This window comes from Delphinus delphis, chromosome 18, assembly GCF_949987515.2.
Source record: "Delphinus delphis chromosome 18, mDelDel1.2, whole genome shotgun sequence".
NCBI classification, from domain to species: Eukaryota; Metazoa; Chordata; class Mammalia; order Artiodactyla; family Delphinidae; genus Delphinus; species Delphinus delphis.
This window is the reverse complement of record NC_082700.1, coordinates 18,280,326-18,293,336: the sequence shown is the minus strand read 5'-3', so window position 1 is coordinate 18,293,336 and position 13,011 is coordinate 18,280,326. Positions and strand designations below refer to the sequence as shown.

General features: G+C 35.5%; 1 protein-coding gene across 3 annotated transcripts in view; it reads left to right on the top strand.

Annotated features, from left to right (window-relative positions):
* Positions 1-13,011, top strand: part of FNDC3A (fibronectin type III domain containing 3A) — a 163,289-nt gene that overhangs the window by 108,048 nt on the left and 42,230 nt on the right. For all 3 annotated transcript variants that reach the window (XM_059996200.1, XM_059996201.1, XM_059996202.1), the window contains 4 exons: positions 2,178-2,415; positions 6,036-6,305; positions 7,453-7,511; positions 12,086-12,243. In XM_059996200.1, the coding sequence (XP_059852183.1) occupies positions 2,178-2,415; positions 6,036-6,305; positions 7,453-7,511; positions 12,086-12,243 (725 nt within the window). The remainder of the gene's footprint in view (positions 1-2,177; positions 2,416-6,035; positions 6,306-7,452; positions 7,512-12,085; positions 12,244-13,011) is intronic.

The following is a 13,011-nucleotide window of genomic DNA, read 5'->3' as shown; positions in this document are numbered from 1 at the left end:
GGGATCCTCCCGGACCGGGGCACGAACCCGTGTCCCCTGCATTGGCAGGCAGACTCTCAATCACTGTGCCACCAGGGAAGCCCGTGTATCTCTTTGATCTCATCTGTTTCTGTCTTCCTCCTCCTTTATGCTGATCCAGTCACACTGGCTTCCTTCTAGCCACTTCTACCGTAGAAGCTCTGTTCTAACTGTTCCCTCTACCCAGAACACACTTTCAGATTTTTGTGTGGCTAATTCCTTCAGTTCCTTCAAGTCTCTGCTCAAATTTCATTTTGCCAATAAGGCGTATCCTGATCACTCTTTTATACTACAACCTGTTCCCCTCCCACAATCCTTCTAATCCCCCTTACCTGTTCTGTTTGGGTTTTTTTTTTTTTTTTCCGTATTATTTATCACCATGCAGCATGCTCAGTAATTTACTTTTGATGTCATGTTTGTCTGCCCCTGTTAGTGTATGTGCCCGCATAAACACATCACTCTGTATTTTCTCTCCTAAATTAACAATTTCTTTTTGTTCAAAAACAAATCTTTTGTTTTTTTAATGAATGGAGGAGGGTATTGCTAGATTTGGAAGGAGAGATGGGATTTGCATCGTTATGGATTAAGGGGAAGCAAAGTGAAGAGGGTAGATGGCATAAACCAAAGTACAAGATAAAGAAATATGTAGGTTAGGTATGAAGATAGTTTTTTTTAGTATACCAGCCTGGCTGGAATTAAGGGTTCAGGATTTGGTGTGGAAGAAGATACAGCAATAACGATAGGTGGGAACCAGATGGGATGGTAGGTTTAAGAGTATGTACAGTACAATCCTATCAGAAATGGCGGGATCATTTAAGATTTGTGAGTCAGAGAGTTGAGAAAGATGAAAGTAGTATGTTAACGACAGACACCATGGTTTGGGTCACTCAGAATCCATTTCAGACTTCGTCTAATGTCCGTTCCTATAGGTTAGAGGCTGAAAAAACAACAGTTTCCAGATTATCTTCAGCGAGGCTTCCAGGTATGATTTAGTTTCCACCAGTCAGTCATAGGCACTTGTCTGAGGCTTGAATCCAGAACTGAGTTAAATAGGGAGAGAGGTGGGATATGAAGCATCCATTGTGCTAGAAGCCAGGCATTGTAGTTCTAGAGCTAGTGTATAAAAACTGATTCATTTGCTCTTCTGGTCCCATATTACAGACAAGTCATCTCACACTCCAACAGGTAAGGTTAGTTTAATAGGCTATTTAGTAGCAACTATATTCTTTCTAAAGCAGTAATTTATTTGTAATCTAGGCTTACCTTTACCCAAATAAGTGTGTTTTCTAATATTCCTCCCAAGCACATATGTTTATAAACAAAAGTTGCAATTTGTTTAAGCATAGTAAAACGTGTACTTCCTGAAAATATCAGGATTTGCCTTTAAGTTAGCACTTTACATTTTAATCATTTTCTGTTGTTAGCCATTTGTTGTACTACAGTAGTAATCATTTAAGTCTAAAAGATTAAGGACCCTGTTTTAGTAGAAGGATTTCTAATTTTGAGGTTAAATCTTGTATCTTTTTAGGCCTTCCTGTATGTCCTTGTTGCCCAGTGAGGTTCAGAAGGAATAAATCTGGCGTTTTAAAAAATCCTTTGCTACAGTGTGACCCCTATTTAAAAACATGTAATTTCTACGACTCAGAGCCACAGATATTTTTCTTAACTGGGAGTTAATATATTAGGTGTTTGCCTCCCTTGAAATGATCTTCAGTTATTAAAAGTGTTCTGGTCATGGTCCTAAGAGTTTTATACCTAAATTCAATATATGGTTGATCTTAGGAGTCTGGATCCAGCTTTTTTCCCATATTATGTTCAAACCAAAAGGTCCCTTGAGACTCCCTTCATTTTTACTGTATCACTAAATGCATGTATCACGTAAGATAAATACCAGATGTCATAACTCATTGTTTAAATTATTATTTAGCTTGTCTTCTCAGTGTTTTAAGATTTATACTGCATTGTATAACAAAAACTACTTCATGTTGTTCAGTGCTAATTCATATGTATGTAATGTACTTAATAAAATCTTTTCATGTTGGTTCTGTAAAATTTCTTAATTAACTCCTAATGGTGTAAAAATTCTTACTCTAACATATTTGAAAAAGATTGCTTAACATCCTATGGAAGAAACTTTTAATCTGTTGTTCATTTTGTAGGTTATTGAAGACAATGGTGTTCGAAGAGTTGTTGTGGTTCCTCAGGCACCAGAGTTTCATCCTGGTGGTCACACAGTCATCCATCGTTCTCCACATCCTCCTCTGCCTGGTTTCATTCCTGTACCAACCATGATGCCCCCTCCACCACGCCACATGTACTCACCAGTAACTGGAGCTGGAGACATGGCAACACAGTATATGACACAGTATCAGTCTTCACAAGTATATGGAGATGTAGGTAAGGATCTAAAAATATTCCTGTTTTATGGAGTTGGCTGTTTTTTGCTTGGATATAATAGGTACTATTACTATATAAAAGAAACAAAAAATGGTAACAATATCACAATCATTTTCTGTTATTCAAACACTATGTTACGGGAACTCTATTCAATACTCTGTAATGACCTATATGGGAAAAGATTCTAAAAAAGAGTGGATACATGTATATGTATAACTGATTCACTTTGCTGTACACCTGAAACTAACACAACATTGTAAATCAGCTCTACTCCAGTAAAAATTAATTTAGAAACAAAACAAAAAAACACTATGTTAAATGTTTCATCCTCATAATCACCTTTCAAGGCAGATGAGTAAACAAAATCAAAGAGGGGAAGTAACTTCTGTCATGCAGCAGTATTTATTTGGGGACACATTCAAACAAGAGGTCTTCTTTGTCCTGCTGCTCTCTAGGCTCTGAGGAAATTTTTTAGCCAGGAATAATCATGCTGCTGTTAAAACCTGAAGCCTCTGATGCCACTAACCAAAGTTGCTAGGTTCTGTAAGATACTGAAAAAAACAGTAAGACATAACATCTGCCCTCAGGGAGTTTAAATTTTGGGAAGAACAGACAACTACACACACACAAAATAATAATCTTATTCTTTCCTATGGCTTTAAATACCGTCTATATACTGACAGTTCTTAAATTTGTATCTTCAGTCAAAACCTCTCCTCTGAGTCACAGACTTCTATTTCTAACTGCCTTTTTTTTTTTTTTTTTTTTTTGACCATGCTATGTGGCTTACGAGATCTCAGTTCCCCAACCAGGGATTGAACCCTGGGCCACAGCAGCAAAAGCCCGGAATCCTAACCACTAGGCCACCAGGGAACTCCCGTAAATGCCTTCTTGATAACTCCACTTAAATTGTCTCATACATCTCAGTTATAGCATTTTAAAACATAAATCTCAATGATGGAACCTGCTTTTCTCTGCCATCTTCATCCCGATAGATGGTACCACTGTCCACTCAGTTTGCTCAAGGGAAAACCAGATGTGGCCACATTTGATTCCTCCTCTTTCAACCCCCACTTCAACTGGCATCTACTTTCAGAAGTTTCCCAAATGAATCTACTTTTTCTCCACTGCTCCTCAGTTCTAGTCCACCATCAGCTCTTGTCAGGACAGCTGCAACAACAGCCTTCTAGTTGGTTTTCTGCTGTCATTCTTGCCACCCCCAACCATCCAGGCTCAGCCAGAGTAATCATTTTAAAATATAAATCAGACCATTCTTCTGTTTAATGGATTTCAGTGACTTTCCATTGCACTTAGAATAAAATCCTAAACCCTTCTCCTGGACCAGGATTTCTCAACCTCGGCACTCTAGATCTTTGAGGAAGGATATCTTTATTGTGGAGGACAGAACTGTGCATTATAGGATATTTAGAAGAATCCCTGCCCTCTACCCACTAGATGCCAGTAGCACACACCTCCAGCCCTCACCCTGACTCGATTGTGACAACTAAAAATATCTCCAGACTTTCCAGATGACTCCTGGGGGCCAGGATTGACGCTGGTTGCAAACGGCTGCCCTGGACAAGATCCTGCCTTGTCCCACTTTTTCCCATGCATGTGCCCCACCTCCAGTTTTTCAGAACCAAGCTCTTTTCTTGCCTCAATGCTTCTGCAAATGGTGTTCTCTCTACCAGAAGTGCTCTTCCCCCTTTTCCATGCAAGGCTTCTTTATTTTTTTTTTTCTTTAGATTTCAGCTTTCAGAGAGATCTTCCCTAACGTATCCTTATCAGTCTCTAGCACTGAAACCTTTTGTTTCTTTCACAGAACTTAACACAATTTGATTTTTTTGTTCTTTTCTTGGATGTCTTTCTCCCTTATTTAACTGTAAACCACCTAAGAACTGAATCTGTTTTATTCATCACTGTTTTCCTTGCATTTAATCAGTACCTGTCATTTATGCTTAGTAAATCTGTAGAAGAAATAACTCTAAATACAAAATTTAAATTGTGTAGCACAACCTGTAAGTAGTAGATGTATTATATATATTATGTAATATATTACATTTTTTTCAAACTTATTTCTGTTGCCCAAGTAATGCATATTAATTCCATAGGTCTGAGTGTGGTTTGGTTTTCTGCATTTCTAACAAATTTCCAGGTGAGGCTCATGCAGTGGTCCAATGAACTTAATTTTATTTTATTTTATTTATTTATTTATTTTTTGCGGTACGCGGGCCTCTCACTGTTGTGGCCTCTCCCATTGCGGAGCACAGGCTCTGGACGCGCAGGCTCAGCGGCCATGGCTCACGGGCCCAGCCGCTCCGCGGCACGTGTGATCTTCCCGGACCGGGGCACAAACCAGTGTCTCCTGCATTGGCAGGCGGACTTTCAACCACTGCGCCACCAGGGAAGCCCCTTCACCTCTTTTTAATTGGGTTATTTATCTTTTTGTTGAGTTGTAAATGTTTTTATGTATTTTGGATACAAGTCTCTTATCAGATATATGATTTGCAGATATTTTCTCCCATGTTGTCTCTTTACTTTTTTGATGGTATCCTTTGATGCAGAAAAGTTTTTAAATGAAGTCCACCTTATTTTCTCTTTGATTGCTTTGTATTTTTGGTGTCATATCTAAGAAATTATTATCAAATCCAAAGTTGTGCAGATATGTGCTTGTTTCCTTCCATAAGTTTTATAGTTTTAGCTCCTACATTTAGGTCTTTGATTCATTTTGAGTTAATTTTTGTGTATAATATGAAGTAAGGCTCTAAACTTACTCTTTTACTTGTATATATCCAAATTCCTGGGGTTTTATTTTAATATTGTGCATATCCTTACAGTATTCAAGAATATTATACTAATTTTCTTAAATCACTGATAAATTAAAACTTTACTGAGATTTTTGAGACTTTTCCTTTGAAAAATATTTTCCTCACTACAGATTTTAAATTTACAATGAAAATGAACTCTGAGGACAACTGATTTAACAATATTCATGAGGGTATTGATTTATATTATGTTGCTCTATGACTTATTAGAATGAATACATTCTAAGTCTCAGCCCTGAGTTTACAATATCTGAAAATGTAATACTCTGTACCTAGATTCTGTTATTAGTTAACAGTCCCACTCACTTCTTTTTGCTGACTCTTAAAACCTTATTTTTTTAGTGATGATTTGCTTTTTTTGAGTCATAAGGGAATTTAGGTAGGTGGAGATTTTCTGTTTCCTAGTTGATATGTTTGAAGTTGAAAGAGATGCTAAAAGTAATGGCTACAAAAGAGTAAAAGAAGAACTGTACACAGCTCAGTTCAGCTCTTATTCCTCACCTGTAATAGTCACAGCATACCAGCAAGCTGTTTCTATGGAGATTAATAGTTGAGAAAGGAGGAAGGAAAGAAGTGTCTATAAGATTACAGTTATAATCAAGTCACAAAGCTTGGTTCTCTCAGTTGGTGGAGACACAGAAATAGCTTTGTTATGCAAGATTATTCTTTGAAATATTTTACAATACATAAGTTTTATATAATATAGATAGATTTATTTCCTGTTCTTTTCTCATGCCATAAATGGGTTTGGAGACAGTGACCTTTTTAAATGTCTTATTTTTTATTTCTTCTCAGATGCCCACTCTACACATGGAAGGTCCAACTTTAGAGATGAAAGATCTAGTAAGACATATGAACGTTTGCAGAAAAAATTAAAGGATCGCCAAGGAACACAGAAGGATAAAATGAACAGTCCACCATCATCACCCCAGAAATGCCCTTCTCCCATAAATGAACATAATGGGCTTATGAAAGGGCAGAATGCTAGTGGTGTAAACATAGGATCAGCAAAGAACAAGTCAGGAAGGGGGAAAGGTGGTGCACAAATTGATACAGAAATAGAAGGTAACTATTTAAAATACAATATATTCTAATTGTACTTTTTATCATCATTTAACCTACTAAAAGTATATTCTAACCTTTCAGTCATTTCATCATGCTTCACATAAACTGTCGATTAATAGCCTAACACTTCTTAAATGTGACGGGAAAGTTTTAGAACCTAAATTGTTACTAGGGTATTTCTTTTTACATTTTGGGAAAGCTCAATTAATAATTTCACCTATATCTAAACTTTACTAACCAAGAGAAATTTCTCTCTGATAGGAAAACTCAAAGTTCATCCAGATTCCTTTCCTTCTTCTTTCTTTCTGGACCTAGATAAGGCTATGCTGATTTTTATCAAAACTCTTTAATCCTCCCAGCTTCTTTATACACAAGTCCTTGATAGCAACTAGTTCTGTCATTCACCAATCTATTTATATACTCTGTAGTTAGGATAGATCATTGTCCGTTTCTTTCTTCAAAAGTTCTTTTGTTTCAAAATCCCCATGTTTCCCTTGGATCCTTCAACCTGTGACTTTCACCATATGAACTGAGCATTACTTCCTTTTCTTTAAAATTTCCATTCCCCATCAACAAATTTAATGCTTTAACAGCCTCTTGGCTTGCCTATTAACATTTATCAAAATGTTCTCCCATATTTTTGAGACCTTCTGATCATTCTTTTCAGCACTGATGTTTCAGAAGAGTTAAGCTAAAGTTTCAGATACATCAGTGGTGGCTATAAGTTATGGTCAAGTCAATTATAGTCCTATTTTGGGAACCACAGTTAAGGCATGTCATGAAACAAATACTTAGTTAACTTGTCATTAAGAGGTATGAGATTGGCAAATAAGGACTTTCCAGAGAGAGAATATTCTTTACTTTTTTTTTTTAAGTATAAAAATATACTTTCCGTAAAACTTATTGACTAGTTCAGATGTATATAGTGGTATTATAATTAGTAATCATGGTTAAAACAGACATAGAAACTGAGGCAGAAGAACTCTAAAGAGCCACAAGCTGCTGAATATGAACTAAGAGGTAAAAACCAGACAATAAAACTCTCAAATACCAACCACTTGGTATATGTTTTAGAAGACATATTGGGAAGGGAGTGGGATGATTGCATTTAGGTTCATTTTTTGTTTTGTTTTGTTTTGTTTTGAAGAAAAAGATGAAGAAACTAAAGCTTTTGAAGCACTTCTTTCCAACATTGTCAAACCAGTGGTAAGTATCTTATGTATTTTCTTGACATTTATATTTAGTATATTCATATAGGATTTTGGTATATTCAGGCCTTGTTTAAAACTTAACTATATGTAAGGAATGTGAGGTCAGTAGTGGATCAGTACAGATCTCACATAAGGTGAGATAGTTTAGTTTAATCAGTGAATCAGAATACTCAACCAAGAATTTTTAAACAAGGTTTTAATATATGCTCAATGACATTGGAAATGACTGGACCAAGCAAAGATCTAATAAGGAGTGTAGGTACAACTGATTATCATTTTTTTAAAAACCCATTTATATTATTTCCAAATTAAATATATCCAATTAACTCCATATACAAAAAGAGTTAAAATCAAACCATAGAAGAAAGTTAATATTCCCCAGTCCTTTTTTTGTGTAGATGTAATAGAAGAAATCAGAAAATCAGAAAAAGGTATGACAGCAAAACTGGCTACATCTGCATATTTTTAGAATAGCCTAAATAAAGGCTATCATTCTAATAGAAAAAATATTTCCATCAGATAAAAAAGATTAAAGTGCTTGTACAAACTGAATTTTTTTTAATAAATTTATTTATTTATTTTTGGCAGCGTTGGGTCTTCGTTGCTGCACGAGGGCTTTCTCTAGGTGCAGCGAGTGGGGGCTACTCTTTGTTGTGGCGTGCAGGCTTCTCGTTGCAGTGGCTTCTCTTGTTGCAGAGCACAGGCTCTAGGTGCGCAGGCTTCAGTAGTTGTGGCTCGTGGGCTCAGTAGTCATGGCGCACAAGCTCTAGAGTGCAGGCTCAGTAGTTGTGGCGCACGGGGCTTAGTTGCTCCACAGCATGTGGGATCTTCCCGGACCAGGGCTCGAACAGCTTTTCTTCAAGAATGGTTTTGATCACTACCCAACAAAGACCACAAGCTTCCTCAAAAGTTAAAATATACTGTACATAATTCAACCACTTCTATTTTCATGTTTGCCTACTACCATTTAGTCTTTGTCAGTACTCACACGTATTTTTACACGGTCATGTCTATTTTCAGCTACTGTCTAGAAGTGGATTCAGAATGGAAGGATTGTGGGGACTTCCCTGGCAGTCCAGTGGTTAAGACTCCACACTTGCACTGCAGGGAGTGTGCGTTCGATCCCTGGTTGGGGAACTAAAATCCTGCATGCCATGTGGCATGGCCAAAAGATAAAACAATTTTTTTTAATTTTTTAAAATAAAAAATGGAAGCATTGTGTAGCAAAAAAAGAACTGAATTATTCAGGCCCGAGTCACTAGTTGAGTGACCTCAGACAAGTCACTTAACCTTTCTGAATGTGTTTCATCTATGAAATGAAGATAGTTATGTCTGTTTTGCCTGCTTTAGAGCATAATTATAAGGATCAAGTGAGGTGGATATAAAAGGAAATTTTACTTCTAAAGTAGCATACAAATAGAAGACATATTTCAGATGATTTCTGTATCTGTATTTTTAACCCTCATTATTCACCTTTCTCTAGAACCACATTTCCTGAAGCATCCTAAAGAATACCCAAGTTTGTATGTTTTGCCAACAACTAGAACTTCATCTAGAAAACCAAATTCTTCATCATTTTTCCTAAACTATTTTCTCTCCTCCATTGTTCCTCTAAAATAAAATTGGATTAGATCCCTTTAGTTTTCTAATTAGATCCCTTTAGTTTTCTAATTTCAGTATTTCCATCAATGAACACTTCCTCATCCAGATTTCTCTGGCTCACAGTATCAGTATTATCTTAGATTTCTTCTTTACCTTTAATTCTCCCCATGCCAAACTGAATTGCAAGCTTTATCCTTTTTTTCGCTATAAATTTCTAGGATCTACTTTTTCCTGGACACACACACACACACACACACACACACACTCACTCACTCACTCACTCCTTTACACAGGAATTTCACAGTACCTTAATGGCAGTCCACTTCTCTTTCTTCTTTACAACTGGTTACATCCTTCTGAAACCAGCACCAGAAAACAGCATTTTTAGGCATTTTTCAGACTACATTCATTCTCCTTGATCTCTCTCCAGTGTTTGACATTGCTGATCATTTCCTTGTTCTCCTATCATCCTTTTAATGGCCCTCTCTCTCTCTCTCTCCCCCTTAGTCTATGGTTTTCATGAACATGAAATTACTAGGTAACCTTTAAAAATACACACTCACACATGTTCCAGCAGCTTACCCATTTCTTTTCTACCGAAATTATATCCCATCCCAAATCCTTTAAAATTCTATTCAAAATTCACTTCTCATGAAGTTTTCCGCAGCAACCCTAGTGTAATATTTTGTGCCTTAACATTTATATGCAAGTAATAAAATATCTTTTTTAAAGAATGAGTTGGGACCAAGAGTTATTCTGTAAAAATAGATTGTCTAGCAGTGTGTCTAATTTTTTTTTTTAAGCTATACTTGGTAAATTCAACATAGTATCCTGGAAAAGTCTATTTAGTTTAAATTTTAATTGATAGTATTCTACCAGTGTTAATTTCTTAGTTTTGACAGAAATACATCATTATATAAAATGTTAACATTAGAGGAAGCTGGGTAGAAAGTATACAGAACTCTGTATCTATACTATCTTCCCAACTTTTCTGTAAATCTAGATTTATTCCCCAAAAAAAGCCATTTTAAATATACTGTATTTGATTAATTAAGGTAAACAGATCATTTCACTCATTTGTATAGATGACACCTGGAACCTAAAAGGTTGAGAGTTTAGTATCACCAAGCAAATTAGTGACAAGTCTTCTGTCTCCCTGCTTAGTCTTTTCTCTATTGCCTATACTTTTGATGATGTAATCAGTACCCACAAAGCCTAATAAGCTTTATAATGTAGATGCCAGTTAATGCTATTAACTTACCTACCTTCAGAATACTGTTCACTTCCCTGTTCTCACAGTTTTAACACAGTTATGATCATCCCATAAAATCAAGAAACTCTAAAGGGTACAGATATATGTATGTTAACAGTATGTTTGTTTAAAAAGGAAAGAAAACCTTACACAGTTACAGATTAATAGCCAGATGGACACTGGTTAAAACAAGGAATCACTTTTAAGTCCATTGTAAATGCAACATAGTACTGTACTAAGAGTTTTTAAAGACAGCATGACAGTAAATATTACATTTCCTGTGACTCAGCAGAAGCAAAATAAATACAGTAACAGTCTTCTAAACTTATTCAAGCTTTGAGAGCTTTGACAAGGAGAGAAAGTTATGCTTGTGTATAGACTGTTTATTCTGCCTAATTCAAGATAGGGGCTTCATCCTAGTGGTTAGTGGTTTTGTTTCTGTTTGTTTTATTGTCTTTGACTAAGATAGTCATTAAATGTAGATAATTTTAAAGCAAGCTTTTACATTAATGTCTGGGTATTGATATAATCTGATACCTTTCTTACCAATCTTTAGTTTAAATCAAATCCCTAGACTTTTTTTTCCTCTTTATTAGACTTTTTTTATAAAAGTAATCCAAAATGTAAAAATGCTATTAAGACCTCCTGTTTTTCTCTCATATCTCTCTTCATCCCACCACACATACTCACAAAATCCCCAAAGGTAAGGATTAGTACATTTTTACAGTACATTTTCAGATATTTGTATGCATTTTTTAATTTCTTTAACACAGCTGAAATCATAGCATATATATTGCTTTGCAGCTTCCGTTTTTCCTCTATTACATAGCACCAGTATATTGAGTATCTCTTTAAATGTCAGCACGTACATGTCTACCTCATTATTTGAACACCTGCATAGTAATATGTTAAGAAGCTATACCAATTTCCAGTTTCTTGCCACTATTAAGAGTGCTGCGACGAGTATTCTTAAGGGTGTATATTTATGTACTTATGTAAGTTTACGGAATATTATCATGAAAAAAAATTCCTGGAAGTAGAATTCCTGAATCAAAAAGTAAACACACTTTAAATTTTTATAATGGTTCCCAAGTAGCTCTACATAGGGATTGTACCAATCTATACTCCTATCCTCATTTAAGAGACCACCCATTTCTCCAGACCCTCACCACACTAGATACTAATCCAGTATTTCATCCATTAATTAATTTTAATCTTCCCTAACCCAGTGGATGAAAAGTAGTATCTTGTTTTAATTTACATTTATTTAATTATGAATGTAGTTAGATGTATTTTATATCTTTTTATTTTAAATATTATTCAGTTATATTTCTTTGGACAGTCCATGTCCTTTGCTCATTTTTCTGTTGAGGCTTTGGCCTTTTTCTTATTGTTAGACACTTTCTAAAGTGAGGAAATGGAACCCTTTCAAGCATGTTACAAGTGGGTTTTTTCTGCCCTTCTTTTGACTGTATATGATGTTTACACTAATAGTTTTAGACAGCCCCAAATGGTCTTTAAACCTTTGTTGAACCTATCTGCCCTTGCACAGCAAATTGTATCTCATCTACAAAAGGACAGGTTTCTATTTGTGAGCCATTTTATGTAAGTAGATATATTTTATTTAAGCTTGAAACCCCATTAGATTTTTTTTTACTGTTTGTTGTACACATTACAGTTGTTTCAGAGAGCTTTCAAATATTATGTTTTTGCAGGCCTCAGACATCCAGGCAAGGACAGTAGTACTTACCTGGTCACCTCCTTCCAGCCTCATTAATGGCGAAACAGATGAGACTACTGTACCAGAGCTCTATGGTTATGAAATTCTGGTCTCAAGTACTGGAAAAGATGGGAAATATAAAAGTGTATATGCGTAGGTATTTGTTACGTTTTACTCCCTGCCATTATATAAGTTAATGGTTTATCAAAAACAGCTTAAAACTAATTCTGTGCTATTTTCCCTCTTCATGCTTTTATTTTGACTCTATAAGTTGACCAGTGATAGTAATTTCAATGTAAATAGTCCAGATGCTGGCTGGTTCACATTTCTGTCTACACTCCCTTGGAATAATCACTTTCATTGCCCACGTTCAGCTTTTTTATTTTTCAGTAGGCTCCCTAATAGATATTTCACTATTCACGTATTCCTGAGACATAAATATAAATTGTATTATGTAGAAGCCAGGACCTGAAATGGAGAACTCTTATACTGTGAACTCATGCAATGTGATATTGCTCCTCTAGGGAGTTGGATTTAATTCTTATATGTACAAGCTCATATCCCATTGTAAAATGAATTTAGTGCCATTGTTCCTCATTTGTGTGTTGGTATGTTAATAATCATACTTTGAAAAAATCATAGTTCTCTTTTCTTGGTTCTAAAGCATATTATATACCAAGAAGCCTTAGGAAGTATCAGTGGCTAAAATTGTGACGTTTATGATTGATGGTTGTAAAATAAATTATTTTTCTCTTCTTATTCATATAGAAATTGCTTATTCTGATGAAAAAGAGTAAAGTCGATTACTAGTTAAAATTTCACCACCAGGAAGATTGTAAAGGATGTGGTTAGCCATTTGAATGATCATTATTAACACACAACACTGGATACATCAGCCTTCTTGGTATCTTTTTTCAAAAA